We start from the raw sequence: 27,552 nt of genomic DNA, 5'->3' as shown, positions 1-27,552 counted from the left end.
TCCATTCTGTGACCAAGCATGTAACTCTACTCTAGGGTGACCAGACGTCTTGGTTTAACCGGAACAGCCTTTGGTTTGAGCCTAGTGTCATATAATAAATCAGTTAATAAATAATTTAACCGTTAAAGTGCTTAAATGTGTGTTTTCTTCATACCAGAACTACAACTACTTCCTGCTTCCATATCTAAGAATCATGGGAAATGTAGTCCCTGCTGTCATCGGTCAGACCCAACACAAGCTGTCGTAAAATGGGGTAAAGCTTCTAATAGCTGCCAAGACCGAGCAAAAAAGGTTGGATAATGGTGACTGCGTTGATTATTTACAGCTGTTGAACTGTCAACCACAATAGCATTTAGCATTAGCTAAAGTAATAAGACAACCAGATTGACTAGCGATTAAATTTATTATAAATAGTTTCTGTTGAGGATTAATTGTACGTATATTTGATTTTCAGTGAAACTGTAGTGTCACGGTTTTTAATTTTGAAAATCTCTTTACTCTTACATCAAACCAATAGTTGCTATTGGAATGAATTGAAATGCCATTAATCAATGTTGTTAAAACCACCATCTTTTTTCTTAGGTGTTTTTAAATAAAGAACAATAGCACTGTACTGCAACTGTAGTATTTGTGTATTGGGTTGGCTATTTTGCACGTTTGAAGACGTGTTTGTGTGAATGTGGCTCTCCTTGCCCACATGTGAGGCCATTGTATATATATTTTTTTTTTGTTCCATTTTCTTTTCCCATTTCACTTGAGCGGCAGTGTATCTGAAACTTGCTTGTAGTAACACAATGGGGAAAAAAAATCCTCCAAGTGACAGCTCATAAATTGGGGAACTCATAAGTCAACGTATCACTCTATTGAGTATATCAAGCCCACCTGGAGAACGACAAGTCTTATATACAGCCAGCCAGAAATACAATACCTCGCACTAGCTTTCGGCACATGGTACAAATACTATGTGATGATGATTAAAATTGCAAGCAGAAAACAATGATGAGGCTAAAGTGATTGACATCTAAAATTCTAGCGTCCAGGCACTAGTTTTGTATGCAAATAATTCAACCAGCATTCTACAATTCTAAATGCAGTCGAATCAAAGTCTATTGTGTACGTGTGTGCTTGAGCTGACACGTAACAAAGCACATCGCACTGCTTGATATGGGCCGACTTTCGCAAAATTGCAGTGCGCCGGCGTCACAACTGACCACGGTGATAAAATTGTCTTCTCCCCCGTCTCCCTTTCCAGGCTAACAGCCCACCAGCTCTGGCGCAGGTTGCTGACTGACCCTGACTTGCTGCCATTTCAAGCGGAGACCTCTGAGCTGAAATCAATAGCTAGTGCTGAGGATGGAGCTTGTTTGTCACCCTGTCCCTGGCCTGTCAGTCACCATTCTTCACGTCCTCCGCCGGCTGCTGATACACAACCAGGCTGAGGGGCTGTCCATGGAAGGGCCCTTGGGGAGATGGAATGATAATTAACTATTGCGATACCTATTAATGCAACTGATAAATGAGTGTGACCTCGAAAAGCAATGCAGCATGTGTGATGCGGGTTCGTTTGTACGCAAGCAATGCGTTTAAATTGGAAAGGCTGATTAGAAAGTGTAGTCGAGGCTAATTATCACTTATTCCATGGTTTCTCATGGTTGATTTTTATAACGCCACTGGTTGGTTGGTGAGCTAAAACAGGATCATCAATTAGCAGAAAAATATGTTTGGATTGAAAGCAAACTATGATGAGGCCATTCAACCTTGTGAAATCCAATTTAATCAGATGAAAAATTCCAAACACTCTGCAGTAATCGGCTCTCTTATTGAACAACACGTCGCATAATGAAATGCAAGCAAAAAGTAGCACTTGCTCTTAAAGCTGTTTGCTATGTAAAGCATTACGAGGTTCCTCCGCAAAAATGACAAGTGCTTTCTCAGTATTTGGGCTGTTGCGAGCGCACTTTGAGGATATTCCTCTGAAGAAGGCTACATAGCTAAACAGCTTTAACAGTTCATTTGAAAGCGTGTCAAGAAGCACCAGCAACTCCAGCGATCACTGGATGCTGCCACTTTATTCCCTGTAGTGAAAGCTTCCGCAAAGGGTGGATAAAAAGCAATCTCTTCTCAAATACCACATCAGAACACTTTCCTGGCACACGGAAAATGCCGCAGAATGCGAAAGGTGTTCTTTTTTTTTTTTTTTGCTTTTGTGTTTTAACAGACCCTCTCAAAGACTTTTGGGCTAAACAATCAATGACATTGAATTGTTTTATACGCCATGATTTTAACAAGGACAGACATGTCCCCCGCCTACTGTCCAAAGCCAGCTGAGATAGGCTCCAGCACACCCTGCGACCCTTGTGAGGAATAAGCAGTCAAGAAAATGGATGGATGGATGTTTCAGACCCCTGGGCTACTCATGCTGATCTTGGGGCTAAATAGTACCTGCTGGCACATTTTTTTTAGAACAATGTACATTAATCAACAGAGCAAAAATACATCCTTTTGCACAATGTGCCTCATCTTGCTCTCTCTCTCTCTCTCTCTCTCTCTCTCTCTCTCGTCCTCTGTGCGTAACTGCTCACCCCTCCCCTCTCTGCTGTGGCCAAGGCCCATGCTTTCTGCATCCCATTTAACTTGCGTATGAACACTTGTGCAACCACATTATGACAGTGATTTATTTTACTACCTCTCTTGAAAGATTGTTTTTCATTTGCGTTGTACAGGCTATAGGTCAATCTTGGTCTCACTTTATACATCACAAAAATATGGCATTTAAACATGGATGTGTAGACTTTTTATATCCACTAAACACAGTCACTCTCTCTCACTGCAGTGCCTATAGCACGCATTCCTTTCATTAAGCCTTCAATTTCTCTAGCCACCAGAAACATTTCAATAAAGTCTCTTAATTAACATTCACACCGATTAGAATGTCATGTTTCAGAATGAGCAGCAATCTGTCATCCTGTCAGTCTCTCTTTCATAAACACACACGCACACACATATCTCTGCCAGCAACTTAATGGCTTTTTTTTTCCCCACCTGCACTTAGCAATGGACTATGGTCTGTGCATAGTAAGTAGGAAGAGAGCGTAAATCAGAACGAAGTAGGTGTGTTTGAAAGAAAGTAAGCCCTATTTCATGGTTGGACTGCCAATGTAAATGCCATATGCAACTGAGGATTTCATATTCCTGCATCAATTTCCATTCATTTGACTTTATTGATGTGTGTACCGGAACAGTGGAATCTGCTGGGATTTATAATAAAGGTTGTTTCTACAGAGACCTCCCTTTTTTTTTTTTAGTAATTGGTTGAGTAGCAGCTCAAATAAAGAAGATGCTGAAAAGTCCATTACAGTTTACAACAACAATAAAGAACAAAACCATAAGCCACTTCGCATTCATTCTGTCTATGCACAATAAAGCCAGCGGCACTCCATTCCAACGCTTTATGCCTGATCGCAGGGACGAGGACGTTGAAAGCCCGGGAGTGATTGTATATTTGCGCGTACGCAGGCTATGTCTGCATTGATTGCATTCGCCAGGTGCCAAGGCCACTTAGGCATCTCTTATTGTGCACAGAAGACAGGAGGAGGTGTTTACAAAATGCCGCACTGGAGCCGCATTCCGGCGGGGCCCCTTTGTGGACGACCCACGGCGCAACGCAGTCGTACAGAATGGAGTGGCACTCGAATCAATCCCGGGGCGCGCAAACCTCGTCTTTTCAGTCAACAAAAAAACGCACATCCGCCGTCACAGATGAGAAATCGAGCGCCAGAAATCCGATGTCGGAGGCGCAGGCGTGTCTGGCTTTTTGACTTTGTCCTCGCTTATGTCCAAACAATAAACACAAAAACACCGAGTCAATGTTGACCCGAGCTCCCCAGGGTGTGTCTCCTTGGCGTGAGGCAGGATGCCAATTGCTCTTTCACTGTGTATTTATGTAAAAACTCCCATGAGGTCTGGCGTCCACTAATAAGAAATAATAAAGGTAACATTGACCTTATAATAGCTGCTTTCCTGCCAAACTGGGGGCTCTGAAAGGAAGTCTTTGTGTAATAGAGGGTGCTTTTTTGGCCGATTACTGGGAGGGTTAACTAAACCCAACACATTTCTTTCGCCAAGCAGTCTGACGTTATTTTCAAAATGAAACGCGGAAACACAAAATGACACACGTGGCACGTGAGCACAAAGATCATATTGATATTGATCTCTGCGAATATATTTTGGCCAGTCGGTTTAGATCAAATCTGATGTGTCGATGTGTTGTTTTTTCTGGACCTGAAATGCACAAGGGTTGGTTTCACACTATGGTAAACAGAGTTAACATATGCATTGCTGTGAACCCAACGCCAATGCATAATTAGTTTCATGTAGATAAAGCTAAAAGTTACACAAACTACCGCGATTGCACCGCTACTAGAAATGACAAAAAAATAAACACACACTTGGTAGCTTGGACCAATTAAAATGAGAGTATCTACTGTGACTGAACATAAACACAGGAGACCCACATTCTCTTCCATTGTACTTTTTTAGAGTGTCTTGTTTGGACTGATGCCCTCAATGTGGCATTGTTTCTGCAGTTTGCCATGGGAAAGCACCTACATTGACCATAGACGACCTGAGCTGAGCTGAACAAATAGTCTGAAGGCATAATTCTACAAAAAAAAGATGTCTTGCAAACCTTATTTCCTGACGAAGCCTTGAAATAGTGACATTTAATACAACTTTTTTTTTTCCAGACGGTTACCAGCACGAGTACTGAACTCTTCAGTACTCACCGATACCAAGTATATTTTGTATATTTATCGGGAGGTGCCCCAATACTGCATTAAAATGCTGGCATTGGTATCAGCGAGTACTAACAAATAACAGGCCAATGCCATTTACCGATAGTAGTATGGAAATTTGAACACAGCTCACGCTCACTGATGTGTGATCACGGGTACTCGGTGCATGCATTTCCTGTTTCACAATGGTTTTTAAGCAGTGTCTGACCGAGATAGTAATGATTTTACATCCATGTGAGTATGCAGTTCTTTAGAAGAGAAAACAACCAAACATGTTTTTTCAAACAGTGTGGTATCGGCACTAGCATTGGCCGGGTATTGGAATTGGTATCGGAAGCCAAAAAGTGGTCTTGGAACAAAACTACTTTTGAGACTTAAAGCTGGATTCAAATATTTTCTCGAAAAGTGGAAGCCAAACATCTGTTTGTCATGTTTAAAAAACTGCGCATGCAAAAGACCATCCTACCAGCTCTCCTGCTCGTCCGGGGGAAACGACTCTCAAATGTCGCCAACGTCCGAGCTCATATTCATCATCATCTTCATCAGTCTCTGCAGCTGGCCTCGCTTCATACGGATGTCCTCTTGCGGCTCTCAGCTATTTTCAAAGTCAGCTCGGTGGAGCAACAACGATGAATGGCTGAATCCGAAGCTCACTACATGAAGCTAGCTACATGCTACAAACACTCGAAGCGCGCATGCGCAGCTAGGAACGACCGCACATAACGTTGTTACGTATATTGATTGACAGGATTGAGAAACAATCGTTAAGATGATCCACCCCGAAGACGCAGCGACAAAAAAAAAAAAAAACTTCAATCCACCTTTAAATTTTCCAACAAACAATGAGAGATAATTTTAAATGAAGAACTATATGTCCCAAAATAGTGTTTTGAATCTATTCTTCTATTTTCTAATTTATAATTTCTATTTCCTTATCGTAAAACAGCCATTTGCCTGATCCAGACACCTGGTATCAGTACTCGCCTACTTGAAATCATCAACAAATTTTGATGTCGTGCTCTAACCACATCGGATGGCATACACAAAAAGCTTACTTGCTTTCAACTGCCGTGATTTCTTGGCAAATAAATACAAGCCCTGGAATTCACCCAAAATGGCAGACCTGTTCAATATCATGTCTGAATGCTTGAGACTTAAATGAGTCCTGATAAATGTCTACCGTTTCTGATAACAAGAGCTATGATCTCGAACTTTTCAAGTGACCCTACTATGCTTTGGTGGCGTTCAAGAGTTCTAAAAACACGTCAATTATTTTTCCAAATGACACCATTTTCTGACAAGTTGAGAAAATGACAATGATGACGATTACTTTAAGCAAGGACTGCTCACATCTCATTGAAACCTTGAGACGCAGCCTTCCCCTGGATGTGACAAGCTTCTTATAGGCAGTTAAAATGATTTTAAAGGGACGGTCAGATTTTACAGGTCAAGACGTAGCTGTATTTTCAGCGGCATGAAATATCATATGGCTGCTGGCGCTGAAGACTTTAGTGACGGCAGTGCAGAAAAGCAAGGTCAAGCTGTGCAGTGACTTGTCTCAAAATGCTCCTCTTGAGCTGCTTCGCTGAACTACTGCGACTAGTTTTTCATATGGCAAATTATGACTTTGGGTTAAGTTTAGGTTTAACCCTGAATGATATCGTAGCAGCTGATTTAACAGCCAACCAAAAGTGTCGTTTACGTAAGCTTTTACAACCAAAATAAATGTTTCTCGGTCTATAAGCGGGATTCATACTGCCATTGTAATTGCCAAGCTGTACCAAAACGTATGTATACATCATATATAAACTGTATTACAATAATGATTCACTATATTCATAATTTCATATGTATCTATGGATGAAAAAGTGAAGCACGGGGAGTCTCAGTTGCAGAAATTCACAGCCAATGAATGGACTTACTGTAATAGGCAAAAAAATAAATAAAATAAAATAAAATTCCCTTTATTGCTCATCTGCTTCCTCTTATTGTATCATATCATTGTAATATAGCTGCAGTGGCCAGGGTTTCCTTATTTGTGGTACAAATAATAAAAAAAAGAAATAAAAAAATTAAAATAAAATAAAAATAAAGGTTTTTTTTGGCGACTCAAAAAATTGTTTCCCAATCAGAAAACCAATTCAGTCACTTTTCTTTTTATTTATTTTATTTATTTAATTTTATTTTTAGTTATTTTTTTATTTATTATTATTATTATTTATTATTTTGTATTTATTATTATTATTATTATTATTATTATTATTATTATTATTATTTATTATTATTAATATTATTATTAATATTATTATTATTATTATTATTATTATTATTATTATTTTTAAAAAAAGGATAAAAAACAAAAAAACAATTCAGTCACTTTTGGCCTTGTTGCTCAGTGTGAGGCGGACTTTAGGCTGCCTTAACTCAGTCAACTCCAAAAGCAGAAATGTTCAAACACAACTGATTGTTTTTTTTGCTCCCCAAGCTCACCTTTTCATGCTTCATTTGTTTCAAACCTTGCATCTCTGCGCTACAGCGCTCTAAATGGCCTCGAAAGTAGAATCAAAATGAAAAAAAACCCAAAAACATTGTTTCTGACATTCTTGCGTTCTAGTAAACACCTGAAGATGAAGGTAACATTCAATCTAAGCTGGTGAAATGTTAATGGTCTGCCTATTCAGGACTTTTGTTGTAGTGCTTTACAGTACTGCATGGTCTCTCTCAATTACCTTTTCACAAGCACATTCCGAAAGTGCTCAAGGACACTTCAACAAGTTCTTTGCAGGAAAAACTCAACCTCATAGGCCTGCTGCCTCTGACGGACTACAGTACTTGAAACATCTTCAGGCGACCTCTGTGTGATTAATTAAAAACCCTGAAACTTTACTTAGATTCAATCAAAGACAAATTACTGAAATATGATTCATTATTATCAACCAGTAAAACTGCCAAACGAGGATTAAGAATTTGATCAAGTAGTTAAACAGCTTGACCTCTGGAACTTTTCCAGTGAAACAATCAGGGCACGTTGAGCATGTCAACATCTTAAGAGTCGACTGCATTGTGATACATTCAAAACAAACATCTCAAGCCTGGTCAGTTTGTCCTATATACACACTTGCATTTGGAGTGGAAGGTTTCTTGTTATGGTATGAGAAAGTCTAGTTGTACCTATGATAAGGCTAAGGATATGATTTGTGTTTGGTAGATGTATTGTTATAGTTAAGGTTCGTTTCTACACATCATCAAGGTTTATTGTTAAAAACACCTGGTATATTTAGTATACTGGCATCGGTTAATGGTAAGTTCATTGTAGTCATGTGATCGATGGAGCTAAAATTAGGGTTACAGTAAGAATCAGGTTCATGGATCACAATCAGACCAGATCATTACCATGACACACTAGGTCTATTTATTTCTTTTTATGACTATATGTTTTTATAAAGTACAATATTATAGAGTGCTGTTTTTTGCTCAATTTTTTAATCCACATTTTATTTTATTGTACTTATTTTATTTTATTTTACATTTTGTTTTGGTAGGCTAGAACAGATTAACGACATTTCCATTGATTTCAATGGGGAAATACGATTTGAGAATTCAAATCTCGAGACACTACTGTACTAAACTGATAGGTAATTGTGAAAATTGGGCCATTTGCACGTGTGTGACTCACAAACACGTGACAGCACTTATTCCTCAGTATCTCGTAGAAGTGAAAATAAAAATACTTATATATGCTGACAGAGCTGTTGTGTGCTGTTGTGAGGATGTCACACAAGTGACGGTAGAATATAAAGGTTTAGGGTCCACACTATTGGGAGGCAAAAGTTGTACAATAGGTTAGGTCTCTTGAAACAAAAACACAGAGGGGGTCAATCTTGATTGAGTTGCAAAAGACAGCCACACATCGACAAGAATAACAAAAAAAAAAACGTCTTTATAAGCCACAGAAAGTGCATGAAACCATGCATACATGTGCCTCCGCCGTGCGCTCGGGCGTCATTGCATATAATTGAGAGCTTAAGACGTGCACCCCTTCTGATAAGCCGTCCTATCTATCAGGCTGCATGCTGCTCTCACAAACTGCCCTCCACTGGTACACATCTGATTAGGGCTGCTCTGTAAATGAAGCTTTACAGGACACACTGATAACACGAGGAGCGAGGACAGCAGGAGAGCGGAGGGAAAAAGATTAGAATATGTAAAGGTGAAACGAGGCGAGGACCTCCGACAAGATGGCCGAGGTGGGCGGACAAGTGGGACACGAGAGGTAGAGCGCGATCATGGTATCATCAACTCAGCTCTCTTCTTGCTACCCTGAAGTAAACCTTTCAACAGGTAGACTTATTTTTTAGATTATTATATATTCAGATTTGTGAAAATAAGGACTTACATGGAAATACACGCATGGACAAATTGCTGGTAACTCTCTGTTAACTCATTTGCTCAAAATAACGTGTAGATACGTTGTTGTTGTTTTTTTTTTTTAAGTTTTAAGTGTCCCAAAGACATATTTATATGTTTTTGTTTTGTTTTGTTTTATGCTAGAGCATACAGAAGGCTTTGATGCAAAGAACTAGTTGCATAAATGGTAATTATTACACAAACGGCCAGCAGGTGGCAGCAGAGCAAAGGAGATCAACCAGGGCTAGATAGAAAAAAAGCTAAATTACTTACACTTTTAAATAGATTTGTGAAAACTGATGAAACTTAGGTCTCTTCTAATGCTAATTGCTGCAAAACAGAAACAGATAGAAACATACTTTTTTTATTCCTGATGACAGAATGGACTTTAATCTATCTTTTGATAGGTTCCATGTTTTTATAGCAATAGAACACAATATTCTGTGGGCCTTGCAAAATCAGTCAAAATCCAGTAAAACAGCCGGGAGCGAACGGGATTGCTTCTGTGAAAATGGCTGGGAGTGAATGAGTTAATGCAAGAAAACCCCACATTCATTCCTAAAATACCTTGAAACTGGAAGAAATATATAATTAACCCAATTAAAATCGGGCATTGTTTTATTCTTGCTTTATTCTTCAAAAATTGTCTTTACAATATTTTCTATGTGCCCCCCACTAGTCTAAACACATCATTCTAAATAATATACACGGTCGTTTTGCAGCTTGCTGTTGGATGCAAATGACATCACAGTGCCGAAGGGCTCCGCTTGCGAACATCCCGTAACCAAACCCAGAAAACTGTTGAGCCGGGACACTTGTTACCTGAGCCCCTTAGGCACCGCAATGTGATTTTCAGTCGACAGCGAGTGGCAAAATGGCCGCCCCCTGAGATAAGGCTGATTTCGCTGCTTTTCAGAATTTTGTGTTCAACTTCAGCCCATTGAATCCCACATTTTCCCCAGACATATAACAAGTAAAAAAAAAATGATAGCCCTTTAAATAATCAATTATAAAAGTAAAAAAATATGGACACACAGGTGAAAATGTATGTTGGGGTGAGTTGAGGAAGTCATCTTCTTCTCAAGGTGTAACCAGGAAGTAAACAGCTCTGGTCGTGTGATAATTTATTCCAAACATTTGCAAATGCATACATTTCATCCAAGCAATATATTCTGACAATATATACTGAAAATATTTTGAAAGATTACCCAAAAATATTTTTAGAACGTTGTAAATGAAATTATTCTTGTCCATCATACTTGTGAGCAGCAGGTTGAAATGGGTTAGGCAAGTGGGACAACATAGACCAAATTATTGTAAAGAACATTTTGAATTGATTTCCCCCTTTGATAAATAAGAGCATTCTGTTAATATAGTACAGGGTGTTCCAAAATGGTTGACCCCATTTCTAAATGCCCATATCTCGGAAACTACTTGATGGATCTTAATGAAACTAAATACACTTTATGTTGAAAGTCAGAAGTTTTATTGGTTAAATTCACAAAGAAAAGTACAAATATTTGTTGGTTCTATGACAGTTTTCATAAATGTTCAACAACAAGTGGCAGGTTATATTTTGGAATTACAGCCCAAGTGCTTTTTAGGACGTTCAGAACTTCCTTTCCTGTGTTTTGTGTAAGCTCGATGTTACACACAAAAACTTGAAACGTTTCTACACAAGCTGTGAAAATTTGAGCTCATTCCAATGAAAATTGACAAAATTATTGGCCTATGAAATCGGGTCAAACGTTTTGGAACACCCTGTAGTATTGTGTCAAAATTATGTGTTGAACTTGACGCGAAAAGATGTGCAATTGTTAAAAAATAATAATAATAATAATATGCATTTTCATCCAAAAAGACTAAAACTAAGATGGCTGCCAAAAACAACACTGATTTCCATTCTTTTCAAAGTGGAAAGATATGCGATTGAGTTGGGAAATGGGCCGCAAAAAAAATATAAAATTGACATGAAATTTAAGTGGTCACATGAATTTCAAAGTAACTAATTCACACACAAAAAAATATATCCGGCGCAAGAATATTTCCGGCTTCAAGGTGGAAGCGACAACCTTACTGCCAGTCAAGCACACGTACCGTGTTCACTAAATCATGAGTACGACAAGACAGCGATCCCCCCCCAGCTGCGTCTTATGTTTAAAGAGCAGCAATTTCCAAAAGCCTTTTATCATACAATCATGTACATAGACAAACACATGCCGGGGGTTGCGCTGGGCTCCATGAATGCCATTGATCAAATGATGAGCGGCTCGCTGTTTGACACTGAGGCTATTTGCCAGAGCTGCCGCTCCAACGCATTTAAGAGTCATGAGCTAAGATATTCAAACAGCGCTGATGTGCTGCGCATTATTGCCACTGCCAAGTCACCTGAATGATTTAAAGCTCTTCTGTCAAACTAACAGCGGGAAGCTGTAGAGAGACACAATGTGAGTTGGGGGTGGGGGGAGCTACAGTCCAAAAGCTACACTCCACAAGGTGATGACAAGAGCGCAAGGAGAGATGATGAAAGATGAGATTAGAGCACAAAAAGGAAAAGTGCCCTTTAAGTAGATATACGCTTTGCATTGAAATCTTACAGTAATCTTCCTGTAAGCAGGGGCAATCCCACTGAGATAAAGAGGAGGATGTCGGCGTGGACCGAGGCCTCCGAGGTGGAGTAAAAACAAGGCGAACAATAGACGGTAAATGACAGGTCAATGGTCAGCGGCGGCGGCAGGAGGAAATGGCATCAGCGGGTATTATGAATAAACAGTGGGGGATAATCACCCGACACAAGCGCTGACCTTGGGAGGGATTAGCGGCGGCATTATCGCACAAATTTCCACACATGTAGAAAAATGAGGCCGAGGGTGACCTTCTGCTAACAAAGTTTGCGGGCTGGACTTTAACATAAAATCGAACAACTTTAACTCCATGTAAGCCATTTAAAACAACTGAATGTAAACTACAACTAATACAGTTTACTTTGACTTTGATTCGTCAAGATGAAGAAAAAACATTTTTCTCATTAGAACGAGAACATTTCTCATTATGATGAGAAAGTTTCTTGTTAAGATGAGAAACATCAGTTAGCAGTAGCAGACTACAAGAATCAGACGTTTTAATGTCGTAGGACACAACACAATGGTGACGACTTGCAAGTAAAGCAGCAACGTTCTTATAATGAAGTCCCAGGTGAAAATATAACCAAACTATAGGTCCTTCGCTGTTATTTTCACTCAGAAATGCAAACCAAAATATAATTACTGTATTGGGTCTAACATAGTAGGATGCAACGTACTACTGTCTCATCCTAACACGAAAGTTTCACCCTAATGAGAAACATATTTCATTTATTTTTATTTTTTTAGAATTTATTTTAACATTCTACGCCATCATTAAAGTCTGAGTTAATACTGAATGTGATATTCATTTAAACAGTAAATTTATATACATCAACATAAAACCACTAACACTTCATTATTTAGTCACTGTGGTCAGGAGCTCTAAATGCACCTTCTGTTTATTGTTGATTCATAGCCGATCAAATGTAGAAGCAAATAAATTGAATTTAGACTATCATGGCTATTTTACTATACATTTTAGTTATGATCTGCTTATTAAGAAGCCAGAAGGTTATGCAAATGTCCGAGTAGATTCTCTGTTAAAGAATGTTCTTATAATAACTGTAGAAAAACAATGCAATAAAAATTACTGTAATCTGACATAAAAACAGTTCATGAACTGTTTTTATATACTGAAAAATACACGAGTTCTGACCACTTTTGTATTAATGAATACAATCATAAATTTGTTATGTATTTTGACTAGAGCAAAATTTTTGAGTGTTCAAATGATTACATTTTCATTACATGTTGTAAAGTGCTCAGTTTGAATGCAACAGAGCAATTGATTTGTAAAAATTGCCAAAACATCTGCATGAAGGTTTTTTGTTTTTTTGTTTTTTAAGTAATTTTTTTCCCCCTCAACTGCAATTCCAAAAATGTTTATTTTGGTCATCGATCGAGTGGCTTTTCAATGAACAATTCAAAATAACCGTAATAAAATATGGTAAGCTATTAAGTGTTCATTAAAAAAAAAAAAAAATGACTAAGAGCTTTTATTCCTAAAAATTATAGCTAATATTACTGTATTATTCATCATTTCAACATTACTATTGAAAATAGTAGAATTAAAAAAGCGGTACTTAAATCACAATTGAATTAATGTATGTACACAAATGTTGAAAATCAAACCTGAATTTGAAGTTTAAAAACAGAGCATATGCAAATATGTTGTAATAAAAAGTTGAATACAATTGAACTGTACCACTAATGGGACCACATTGACAAATGCACACAGCAGCAACTGCGTCAAATAGGAAATACAAAAAAAGGATCCAGTAAAACATCATCAGAGGGACTTCCGGCTAACTATAGAACAAGCAACAGGGTGCTTTAACTATTAAACACTCCTAAATGTGGCCACCAACACACATCACCGCCCCCGTAACCTGGAGGACAGCTCCATTCGCACCTGGAAGAAAGGAGGAGGCGGGAGGAGACGGCAGAGTCTGAAGACAGTCGGAAATAAAAGGAGATTACCACAGAGAGACGGAGAAACCTCAAAGTCATTATTGCACTTTTACACCTGCCCGCAGGCTCCTCGGAGGCGACGCGAGCATGTGAGGCCGCTGGAGCTAATCAGGACAAAAACACACACACAAAAATGCAACGCTCCACTTCACTTCCATAAACAAAAGCAAAAGAAAAAAAAAAATCCTTATGAGCCACAATAACAGGGTTACACTTTGTGTTATTGAGTCCCACGGGAACAATTTTACAGCTCAGCGTTATTAGGAGCTGACAGGAAGTGAGTGAGTGAGCCGGAAGACAGCGTGGAGAGAACAAATTGAGCTGTTATATCATGCAAGCTCCGTGACCAACACACACGGGGACCCATTGTTAGGGAGGTCTTCACCGTCACAAACATGTATTCTCTTACATCAGCGGTGTCCAAACTACGGCCTGGGGGCCATTTGCGGCCCGCCGTCCATTTTTCAGTGGCCTGCGACATATGCTAAAAATGTCAGTTGACGCAGTTCAAATAAAATAAACAAAACAAAAACGTTTGAAGATAAACAGAGAAGGGAGGGTATCGAAAAACAGGTGCCATTAAAGGTTATTTTAGTTCGATAAAACTAATGAAAAAAACTATAATAAAATAAAAAAACAATATTGTTACCGGAAAAAAAAAACGAAAAACGAAAACTAACTGAAACCACAATTTATGTTTACAAAACTAACTAAAACTAACTATAATTATAGCAAACATGTCCTAATTAATTTAATGCATGAGCCTTTGGGAATGATTTTAAATGTGATTTTTTTTTTTTGTAGATTTATTTTGATATAAACCGGAATAATGACGTTTGAAAGTATGTCACACAGAAGTGACGTCATCTTGCAGCAGCCAATAGAAAAGCTCCTTCAGATGAGGTTGCTCCCATGGTGGTTTTTAAATATTGCGCACAGTAATACACATTAAAAAAAAAAAAAAAAAATGTAATACTAATGCTGAAACTAACAAACAAAATTAAAACTAAGCATTTTTTAAAGAACTAAACTCATAAAAACCAACAGAACCACCCTGAAAACTAACGAAAATGAAAAATTCCAAAACTATAATAACCCTACTGCCATATTACAAATAAATTGGTTTATATACTGTAACATTTTTCTAAATATGCAAAAGCACAAATAAATCATTTGTACAATTTTTAGGACTAAACACAATTTCTCTTCATAACATTATGTGGCCTTTGCGTCCTTCTGATTTTCTGTATGTGGCCCTCAAATGAAAAAGTTTGAACACCCCTGTCTTACATCATCAAGAGTACACCAGATAGAGTATATGTGTGCAAATGTAAACTAACTCAACTTGAAGAGACGGAGAGGTAATAAACGTGACCACAAAGATGGTTGAAGGGTGTAAGCCATCGCAAGCTTAAGCCTCGAAACCCTCCCTGCAGAAGGTAAACAGTGGCTAAAGCCGAGAAGGCTTAAGGTGGAGTGAGAAGCAGTGAGGACAATATATGGAAAGTAATTCAATTTCCACCTCTGTGCACCCGCTCGCCCATGCGCAAATAGCAGCACGCGGGCTGATGTAAGGAAATGGGGAATATATCACGCCGGCCGCACGGAAGCTGACGACTTATACACTTGAGCTGGGGTCATCTCGCTAAATGCTTTTTACCCTGCGGCTGTTCAAACTCAAGCTTTCAAGGCTTCCCGAGCGCCGCCGTCGTCACGCGTCGGCCGCTCGATGCCCCAGTGCAGCTCTTAATGAACTTTGCAATTTGACAAACAGTTTTTATTCATGGAGATTTGTCTTGTTTTCCTACAGAGTTTTAGCAACTAAAGCCAAACGCAAACTTTTGACTTTTGTGTGTGTGTGTGAGCTAATAAAAAATTCTTATAGCATTTAAAAAAAGGAATGCTTATGTAAAAGCAAGTATTACTGCTGTATTTATTTATTTTTCTTGATTGTGACAACAAAGAGGCGTGTACATCTGCCTCACAGTTCTGAGTTTGGGGGTTCAAATCCAGGGTCTGGCCTCAAGTATGATGTAGAAAAAGTATGGATAGATCGATGGATGGATGATGGATAATAGAAGCGTTTCCTGGCTGTTGCTTTTATTAAAAAAAAAAAAAAAACAGTAGCTGACTAGCTAGCTATAATAATTGTACAAAATGGCTAACTTTTAATACTACACGTATGATTTTTATTACACCATCTTCATTGGTCATTCAAGTTATGACAATGTGTTGTTTTAACTCATCAATATTATCTGTGGTTAACTTATTTTTACACTTCAATGATAAAAAATGCTTATCTAAGAAAGATTTGCTGAAGGAAACAGTTTAATGTAAAATAGTAGTGATGTTTGAAAACACTTTACTCCAGAGTAGTCACCAGTACCGATACTAAGTAGTAAGTACTAATACCACAAATACTTTGATAAATAAAATTTCCAAAAAAGAACAATTGCATTATTTAAAAGAAAGACCTCACCCTCTTACAGCATTTTCCTTAAAACTGTATAAAATCAATGGCAATTTTCTATTCCTGAAATTTTTTTATTTCTAGTTCCTGATCGTAAAATGGCCGCCATTACGAGTACCAATACCCAAAATAAGACCACGTATCAGCCCGATACAGATACCTGGTACCTATAAAATAGTTTCATTCAAATTTCTGTACTCTAAATGTCGAAACAAACATCTGAAACGTCAAAATCAAGCACCAATATTTAACCCAGCAACGACATGAATCCAGACTGTATAAAATGCTACAGGCTGTTGTAATTAGCCCGATCGATTGCAAATTTATTATCCTTTCACAACAAATTGATCCATGGCACATTGTTATTTATTTCTTGTGATAAAAGGTTAACTACATCAGAGATCATCAACACAATTAACATCTTATATGCTCTCCTGTATATAAGCCAACTAAAACATGTTTCAATAGTCTGTGTCGACACTATAAAGGTCATTAACATTAATGGAGCCACCCAAACACAAGTGAAAGCCAAAAAACGTTTCTTTTTTTTTAATCCAGAACGCACAATTAAACACGCAACCACGTCTGCAGCGTTGATACAGACAAAGATTGTCTATCGACTCGCTCCCCTTGCAAGGCAACATAAATCTGCCAAGCTGCTCGCGCACATTTTAATCGACTGCTTTTGAGAGTTACATTATTTACCTGCTGAAAGCCTGGCTGAAAGTGAGGCAAACAAGCCATTATGCTATCTGAGTTTACATCACACGATGTTTCACGGAACTTGGATTATACGTCGGCGAATGAGTACATTGTAAACAAACGAGAAAGAAGGAAAACTTGACAGGACGTAAAGCTAAGAGAGAGACGGGCCGCCGTGTTTAAGTACGCCATGGAGGAAATACTGGAACCGTCACGTTCTTAAATCACGTTTTCATTGCACACATCCTCTATATATCTGCGTGCCAGAAAACAAACAAACGGCAGAAAACATCCAATCTAAAAAGCTACATTTACATTCAAAGCCTAATTTAAGCATGACTTACAAATGATGTTTGGCTACATTTGAACAATTTTATGGACACTGCACTTTTCCTCATGAATAGGATCAGAACAGGTCACGCCAAAACAAAAATGCCAATCAATTCATAGCTTACAAGTCATTTCTCACTTCCATTTGTCCCGTCCTCAAACGTCCTCTCTAGTGGCAATTTCAAACATCCGGGCACCCTTGGTCAGCATATGACAGAGGATACAATTGTTTCTCAATAAAAAAATAAATAAATATGTTTTGAAAAAAAAAAAGAAAAAAAACAAAGTGGCTTGCGGACACATTTTGGGTTTGTCACAGACAGGTAGTAATTAAAGGGAGTCCTGGTTTCTGACGCAACAATATTTGTGGTTTAGTGGTTATGAACAGTGTGCAATGATCTAGTTTGCACAGCAATTAAAGTGAAAGTCAACCTTCAACATTTCTTGACAATAATATGTTATATGTGACCTCACTAGTCTAACATGACATTCTGTTTAATATTACATTTGTGGAATATGAATTAAGTAGCAAAATCCAGCCGTTTTTATCCATCTCAGAGGGCGGCCATTTTGCCACTTGCTGTCGACTGAAGATGACATCACGGGTGCTCAGGGCTCAGGCCACAACCAATTACAGCTCACCTGTTTTCTGAAGCTGCACTGTGATTGGCTGTTGCCTGAGACATAAACAACGTTGATGTCATCTTCAGTTCACAGCAAGTGGCAAAATGGCCGCCCCCTGAGAGGGATAAAAACGGTTGGATTTTGCTTCATAACTCATATGCCACTAACGCAATATTAACCAGAATACCATATTAAGACTAGTGGGGCTGCACAGAACATATTATTGTTAAAAAAAAAACAAAAAAAAAAACAATAATAATAAAAAAGGGGTTTGACTACCACTTTAAGAATATGTGGTAACACGGCACAAGAAGGCACACCATGACACCAACACTTTTTTTCATTATTGTCTTATATTTGTAGGCTACGACTGTTTCATAAAAATATTTCCTGGAAATATGACTTTACAACTGCATTAGCAAAGATTAGTCAGAGACTACGGCATCTCCCAACTGGGGTAAAAAAAATAAATAAATAAATAAATAAATAAATAAATAAATAAATAAATAAATATATATATATATATATATATATATATATATATATATATATATATATATATATATATATATATCCATATATCCATATATCCATATATCCATATCTCCATATCTCCATATCTCCATATCACTGTTCGGACTGTTCAAAAATGTCTCAAGATTCTAGCAATGCATTTTGACAACTATAAAAAAATGATAACTCCCTCTTTCACAAGAAAAAGAGACTTTAGAGATTGAAAGGTGAATCCTGCTATTTGAAAAGCTCCAGATGGTCGTCGCATCACTATCAATACGAACAATGAAAAAGGATTTAAAAGGACTTTGTTTTACAGCTCTCTGCAAGCGCAATGTAATTATTCCCACTTTTCCAACAGCCGTTTCTTTTCCCTCATTCGTCGGTTCTCCCACAGGTGCCTCACTCCATCTTGTATTCGCACAGATGTACATGAGAGGCCCGCGACTGACAAGGTAAGAGGTTGTCGGCAGCCATGCGGGTGAAAAGGAATTACCATATGTAAAGAACAGAGGTGGCGAGGTCGCTCTTTTTGTCCCCGTATAAAGCAGGTGGGCAACCATGGATAAGGAAAGTGCGCTGAGACGAATGCATAGTGCGCACACGTGGATGCGCACGAATGCAAGTCACACAAACAATTGAGTGTAATGCTGTAGTGGTTCCAGGTGACTTGCAGGTACAAAGCGGGTCTTCAGGGTGTCAGTCAGTAAGGTCTGATTAGCACTGACAGAGAGGAAACTGACGTCGCAGTGCTACTTTTATCTCAAATGCAAATGAGCATGTCCTCTGTTTATGGAGATTAATGTTCCAAAATAACTATTACTTGTGTACCGAGCTGTAGCTTGTCTATATACCGAGAAAACAAAATTACTCCACTCTAAACCACTTTTAGAAAAATTCTAGATTTTTTTTTCACATGCACAAACAACAAAAATAATCTGATTACACTAGCAGCAATGATATTCAAGTAAATAAATTGAAAAAAAAAGTCAAATTATCATTAAATGCAACTAGAGGGGCAATGATTAATAGTTTAATCGACTACTAATTGATTATGAAATTAATCGCCAATTATTTTTAATAATGGAGGAATGGTTTAGATGTAGATGAATTTCAAATTGTCCTAATGCTCTGAATTTCAGCTCCTCAATAGTAAATATTCTCAGATTTCTGTTGTCCCCCATGAAAGTGGACTGATGATCTTTGTTTTGAAAGAATTGTTTTGAACTTCGTAAAAAAATGATCAACATTTTGGCCTATTTAACCTGATGTTACAGACCAAACCAGTCACTGAATCATGAGGAATTTATGTTTGGGCACAATGACATTTTAATAATGTCCTGTTATTGAAAAAAGGGATTGAAATTCAGTTTGTTTGTTTTTTTTTAACCCAATTCACAGATTAATCTAAAAAATAATCGATAGATTGATTCCTGAAATAATTGTTAGTTGCAGCCCTAAGTAGCTTATTTATAAATAAAATTATTGTGACTATGATGGTGAAAAGGTTCTGGCTAACACTTGGTAAACTACTAGTAAAATCTTTGCGCTGTTTAACCTAACAGAACAAATAGTGTAGTAGTTCGCGGTATCGCCCCAGTAAGCAGTTGGTACCTGGTTCGCGATCTGCCCAGATTTGATTTTTTTTTCCTCCTTCTTCTTTCCTCTCTCTCCTCCCCTCCTCCTCCATGATTTCTTGCGGCAAGGAGCCGTTTTGTTTCAAATGTTTGCTGAAGAATTGATGGCTTTCGTGGCCAAACGTAGAGATCCAGCAGCAGGCTGCTGCCAGCTCGGCCGGGGGCGAGGCGACCACACGGGGAGAGGCGGGGTTTTACTGAACTGGCTGTTTTATTTCTTTGTTAGAAAAATAACCAGCAAAACAGCTAATATTTCATTTAAAAAAAAAATACATCGCCATGGTGTCAAAGCTAAGATTTAATCATTACATGCCTATAGTTAACTGTGGAAGAGCTTAAAGCACAGTGATGTAATCCCTTTAACTTGACCCATTCGCAAGGTCGGCACAGCTCCATTTATTATTATTACTATTATTTATTTATTTATTTACAAATTATATAATTTCAGCGAACATGCCCGTCTACGCAGTGTCCACATGACCCACATTTTCCTTACCGAACACCTACAAAAATTTGTAGTCTTGCGCGGAAAAACATGGCAGATCATCAAAAAATTTTCGACTTCCCAATTCTTTGTTTTCATTTACTTTAGCAAATATATGTAGAGTGTTTACCACAAACAGCTGTTGTTGATAGAGATCATATGTTCGGATAGTGAATGTATGGATGCTTATTTTTCATTTTTTACTTCTACTACGGTGAAGTGTTGTTCAAATGCCATAGATGCTCTTCACTGCCCCATATAGTTGGGGAAAGAGTATTATAAAAATATCATAAAAAGTTGTTGGCCTAATTATGCACAGAAATGAGCGGAATCAGGGCGACCGTGCCCTGGGACAAAGAGCAACAGGAAGTCATAGTGACACAGTCTTTACAGTTGAATGCCTGCTCGGTTTTACTACGGTAACTAAAACACCAAATGAATAAATGAAAGAAAGACTGCTGGATATGGTGCGGGACCATAACCCATTGCTGCCAAGTATGTATAGAAACAATTCCAGAAAATACAAGACTAAAAACACGTGTGGAAACTTGAGTAGCTCTCTTTTTTTAAAGTGCGGAACGGCTACAAGAGAGAACTTTCTTGAAGAGGTTGGATTTCATAAGAAGTCAATCCCAGAATGCATTTGTTTAACAAGGCAGCCTAGATTGCCACAAGAAGTCGTGTTCATGCTAATTGCTTTGCATGTTTTTGATGAATGGGAGCGAGCATGGAGGAAGGCTGTTTTCATGGGACTAATAGGGCTTTCAGCAAGATCATTACCTCCCAAAAAGGCTCTGTCTCGACTTTTCCATTTCTTCCTTTGCGAAATAATCGCTAAGAACCATCTGCAGCCGGGCTAAAATTACATGTTTCGTAGCTTTGTGCTGGCGTCATCTAACAACGTCTCCGCGTTGCTCTCCAACTCACACAGGAAGTAGAAGCTTGGAATACAAAGCAAATGTAAGAGGCTTGTGGACATCTCAAATGCACTCAGAGAGGCCATTAATAAAAATAATTAGCACAGGAGATGAGCGCGGGGGAAAGGAGGCAAACGGGCGGGGAGCAGCTTGGCAGATGTAAAATCTCATTTCTGTTATTCAATTTATCAGCGACTCAAGCAGGAAATCCACCAATCATTTTGGTAGTGCCTACAGCGGCAAGCTTTGCGATTGTGGATGGACATGCAAAAACACAAAGAGGCCATACTGCTAGGCCAGAGGGGTCATTAGCCAAGGAAGAAGATCAGATATCACCAATTTATCTTGCTCGAAAGGATTAGAGACAGAAAGAGAAACGGAAGCGGGCGGCTGCGCACGCTGCTGCTGCTGTAATGTACTTTAAGGACGTGCGAGTCATTCATCAACCCACACAGGACGCACGCCCACGCTGTTGGAGGTTCAGGTTCAGGAGGGCCAAGGTGATTATTGCGACGGTAACTCACACCAGTCACAGTTTTGCCCAATAATCGTGCGGGTCTCCGCCTTGTGGCGACACGCATGACACAAAAAGCACCTCCGAATGTACATATAGGAACAGTTAGTGGAAAGCACTTTGCTGTTCAGGCATGACAAAGCAAACGCTATAAAGGCATGCGGGATGTATTTGGTCATGGTATGAATTAGAAGGACCTTACATATGGACAATAATTCCCACAGACACACAGCAACATTCCCACAGACGCACTCCAACATCTGGTAGAAAGTCTTCCCAGATAAGTGCAGGCTGTTATCGCTGCAAAAGATATGGATCGACTCCATATTTTTCTTCTATTTTCAGATCCCGTAGATGTAATAAAGTGTGTCTAAAAATACCAAGTTACTGTCATTTGTTTTTGCACTGCGGCGGCGCACACGAGCATTTCATTTATGAAATCATAAAAAGGGTTCAAAGCAAAGCAACGAAAACTAATTTAGCCATTTTTTATGTCACTGTAATAACAGTAAAGACATGCAATAGTTCTGACGTTTTCACAAATTCATACATACGTCAGAAACATCATATTGTGCTGTTTGCGAATGAGTGTCATTGTGGTACTTCAGCTCACAGATCCCTCTGTTGTATTGCAACAACATAATGAGGCATTAATGGTAAAGGCAGCTTGAGTGACAAACTGTATTTAAAAGAACCAAAAAAAAGGAACTCCGAAGAGCCTACGATACATTTGTGATAGTTTTCAAGGACTCGACATAGAAAAGCCTACATTGAAAAAAAGATGTAATTACCATCTTCAGAAAATATGTTGCAAATAAAAAAACTTAATTTGAGATACGAGTAAAAGCGTATTGGTTTCAAAAGTTTGAAAATTTAGAAATAAAATGACTTCCAAATATTTTTTTATAGACACTATTATATACAGCAATGTGGAATTGGCAATGTGGACATTTTGATTTGCAAATACGCTCAATTACATATTTGCAAATACGTATTGCGTTTTTGCAAATATGTGTAAACATAGTTATATGTTCAAACGTACTTAAAGTAACATTTCGAGTTTTGATGGGGAAACAGAGCAAATATTGCAAATTTGGCTCAACATTCGGTGTTCCCATTTTTACGCCTTGTCGTGTATTTGCCAAAATGATTTGGCTCGATAATTTTAATACTCGTCACCATGTTTGATGTCATTTGCACCCATTAGTTACTACAGAAGTGAGACGCCAGATCACTTGCCTATGGATGTAAGTCTGTCATCCAGGTTCAAATATGTATTTATTAGGGGTGTCAGGCGATTAAAATTTTTTATTGTAATTAATCATATGACTTCAATAGTTAACTCACGATTAATCGCAAATGTTATACTTGTTCTAAATGTACAATAAAATGGACAATAAAAATAAATTTTCTGTTTTCATACTTTTGTAAACATAAACGTGGGAAAAAGGTGAAACATCTTGTATTCATTCAGACTGTAATTTTATAATTACTCATAAAAAATACATGTGTGATATTGATTTGTGTTGAGGTCAATTTTCTGCCACTAGATGGCATAATTGTATTTGTAAGACGTTGGTGACAGCACAGTGCATTTTTCTTTTCATATTAAGAGCAATCTAATCTTTAACATAAAGTCACTTGTGAAATTGTGCACATTTTTAAAATTGTAAAATACAACTTGACCCCAGTCTCCACAAATATATGTATTATTATCACATTTAATACCGAAAAATTTTGACATGGACATGTGGAGTGGAATTCCCCCATTACAGGCTTTCCAAGTCAGGGATTATTATTTAGGATTTATTATTTATATTAATTCCCCATATTATCCTCATAACAAAATCAAATCTGAAGAAACTGTTCACTGGTTCAACTCGTAATGGACTTCACGAAAGCAGCGTCTGGGTGATGCCGATTTTAAAAACTGCACTAAAAAGTTTGGCGCTGCACTAGGAGTAGGAGGACCACAGAGGAGATCCGACGCCATCCCGCATAAAACTTTTCAATCATAATTTTACTGTTTGCGAGCCTCACGTGGGCCAAGCTGTAAAAATAAAAATGAACCCTGAATCATGGCGGGCAATAACGCTTACGATAATGATGTCGGAGGCCGGCGGCAACAAAGGGACGGTGAGTGAAAAGTAGCCTACCGTGGTCGGTGATTTTACAGGAGACCAGATAGAGCTCCTTCAGGCTCCTCCCCTCCTTGGCGATGATTTCCACGCACCTGCAGCCGAGAGGAGAACAAAAAACAACAACATTTGAAGCGTCTGCAGGCAGGGCAGCCGATATCTGTGCGTGCTTGAGGGCAAAAAAAACCAAAACACGGGATTATTCTGCAGTCGAGGTTAACAAGAACTTCTGCAGGGTCACATCGTTTCACATATTCCGCCATTCATTATTTAACACCTGATCTGATTCAATTTGCATGCGGTGGAACAACTGGACTGGATGTGCACGTGTTGGCATGTGAGTGCACGAACACGCGCTTGCCTGTTCACTTCAAAGAGCGCAATCTGCATTCAGCACACTTGGCCAAGCCCACACGAGCAGTGCGTGTGTGTGTAAAAGTAAAATGAAAGCACACACTGGGGAGGGCCAAGGGGAAGATCAGAGTGTGTGTATCAAGCAATTCTCTTTAAATACCGCTAATGAGAAGTGTGAGTGCTACAACGGGATTGTGATCAACACATTTGACCTATTAACCTTCAGCTGAAAATGTTTTGATCATTATGCTGGTGTTCTTTCATGAATATGTATGTGCCACAGAGGGAAAGTGCACCCTTCACACACTCAAATCAACATAAAAGCCTTTTCTGGGTGAGAGGGGCAAAACACCGTCGAGGTATTTGTCCATTCAAAGATGTTTTTTGACTTCCTGGATGAGTTGCCGTTACAATCTTGGAGTAATTTTGGTTGGCCGCCCTTTCCTGTGAAGTTTCACCACTGTTCCCAATTCTCTACATTTGTGAATAATGGCCGTGACTCGCCGGAGTACCAAAAGCATTGGAAATGGCTTTGTAACCTTTTCCAGATTGACAGACTTCAGTCACCTGGTTTCTCATTTGTTCTTCAATTGTTTTTTTGTGTGTCTAGTGGCTTGGCGAGTTGCTTTTTGACATCTTGTATCTTTCTATATTTTGCCTGACAGGTACTATTGAAGTCATTTCTTGATTTAGCAAATTTGGAGGTAATCAGACCTGGGCGTGGCCAGTGAAGGTAAACTGAGTTTGTAATGAGATATGAGAATTTCATAATCTAATCTAGTTTAAATTCATTTAAAAAAATGGCGGGAAAGGACATGAGTATAGCGATTGGCTATATCTGTGGACATTCTTCAAGTAATATTTGAACATGCCGGATGGAATAATAATAATAATAATAATTCCGCACTATAAGGCGCACCTCATTATAAGGCGCACCTTCAATGAATGACATATTTTAAAACTTTTTCCATATATAAGGTGCTACAGTAGAGGCTGGGGTTACGTTATGCATCCATTAGATGGTGCTGCGCTAAAGGGAATGTCAGCAAAATAGTCAGATAGGTCAGTCGAACTTCATTAATAGATTACAAACCAGCTTTCTGACAACTCCATTCACTCCCAAGATGAATAAACAGCTGTTTTATTATTTTCTCTCAGGTAAAGTATTAGTATTAGCTAGCGATCCAAGATGGCGGGATCTTCTGCGCATGCGCGTCACCTATCGTACAGGGTCACGATAGCATCTTGACAGCGAGACCTGTTGCGGCTCAATATTGATCCATATATAAGGTGCACTGGATTATAAGGCGCAGGGTCAGCTTTTGAAAAAATTGAAGGCTTTTAGGTGCACCTGATGTGCGTAAAATACGGTATATATATATATATATATATATATATATATATATATATATATATATATATATATATATATATATATATATATATATATATTAACTGCACCCAGTACATTTCGAAAAGAAAAAGCATTTTGTACATACATAAGCCGCACTTGACTATAAGCCACATGTGCCCAAATTGAAACATGAGCTATTTACAAAGAAAGACGGTACACAGAAAGAGTTTTCAAAGGTTTAATAATAGGGCTCGTTAAAAATAACATACCGGTAAAAGTCACTGAGACTGAGACTTGTTGGATTTTCCATGATGAGTTCATGCTAATTTTATTCATGCACAAAGCACCAAGTTACATTCAACGTGTCTTCCTCGACACATATATTCCACTTGTCTCACTCTTACCTTTTCTGCTCGAGCGCATATACGTATATTAGCCGCATCATTGTATAAGCCGCAGGGTTGAAAGCGTGTGAAACAAGTCGCGGCTTATATTCCGGCAATTACGGTATATATATATATATATATATATATATATATATATATATATATATATATATATATGTATAAACAAATCTGCCAGTTAAGTTAGCAAACACAAACAACCAATCGGATTATGTGTGGATGGATGGGGAGGACAAGGTGTTTTGAACTAATATATCATGTATACGGTGTTTACATGTGACATTGATGAATGAGCACATGTATTCATGTATGCAGTTGTCCCTTGCTCTAGGACAAATGTCTCCTTCAGAGACGAATAAAGAGAAACCTTGATGCTGTCACATGATATGACTGAGAAATGCATCAGGTATGTTCCAGAAATACTTCTTATTCATCCGACCACAGAGCTTGCAAAATTCAACACGCTCACTACAGTTGAAATGTATTGAAAATCAACTTGGAATCTAATACAGAAACCTTTCCTCGTGAAAGGCGTGATTTGTAAGTTTGGGTTTGTAAGTGCAGCCCTTCCAAGTGTGACATATTGCACTGTGGAATCGGGGAGCCACATGTGTGAGTAAAGTTCAAATGTGTGCCATATTTCGAAAATTCTTATTTTCAGGGCGAAAGCCAAAGCTGTTCAAATGTGCACTGGCCTATCTGCTTTAGTTCACTGGGCTGCATCTTTATACTTCCCTTTTTCTATTACATTTCAGTTGCAGAGGTCCAGGGAGGCTTTTCTATGTTATCAGGCCAAGCTTTCACTACTTTCTGTTCCATCTTCCCATTTTGTCCTGTTTATGTGTGGCCCTGGTTTTTTTCGATACGGTTTTCCATTGTACAGTCACTGATGAATTCACGTTTGGTCCGCCCTAAAAAAAAACCAGGTACTTTTTTTCTGCCTTCAAACTTTCAATTTATAATGGGGTCATAAAAATGTCAGTTTGTGTCTAATGGCATATTCACAAATATCTATCCACATAAAAACACATTGGGAAAGAATAAACCTTGAAAAAAAAAAGTCTCTAAAAACACTGATAAACATTAAATATAACATGTAATGTCTTATTTTGCAGAGCCGATCAATGACATTATTGATCGATCGTGCAAATTAAGATATTGCAGATTACAGCACCAATTTTGCATAAAATGCCAAAAATCATCCGATCTTGATTCAGCCGATCAAATTGTTGTAAATTCTAACTATGACATACTGTACAATTTGAGTATATATGGCTTGAAATGACAAAAAAACAAACATGTTCACTTTTAGGAAT

At 38.2% G+C, this 27,552-nt stretch overlaps 1 protein-coding gene across 2 annotated transcripts in view; it reads right to left on the bottom strand.

Annotated features, from left to right (window-relative positions):
- fbxl17 (F-box and leucine-rich repeat protein 17) overlaps nt 1-27,552 on the bottom strand; it is a 231,927-nt gene that overhangs the window by 51,666 nt on the left and 152,709 nt on the right. For both annotated transcript variants that reach the window (XM_077522758.1, XM_077522761.1), the window contains exon 9: nt 24,143-24,219. In XM_077522758.1, the coding sequence (XP_077378884.1) occupies nt 24,143-24,219 (77 nt within the window). The remainder of the gene's footprint in view (nt 1-24,142; nt 24,220-27,552) is intronic.

The sequence above is a fragment of the Festucalex cinctus genome, chromosome 5 (genome assembly GCF_051991245.1).
Source record: "Festucalex cinctus isolate MCC-2025b chromosome 5, RoL_Fcin_1.0, whole genome shotgun sequence".
Classification (NCBI taxonomy): domain Eukaryota; kingdom Metazoa; phylum Chordata; class Actinopteri; order Syngnathiformes; family Syngnathidae; genus Festucalex; species Festucalex cinctus.
This window is presented reverse-complemented; position numbering and strand designations above follow the sequence as displayed.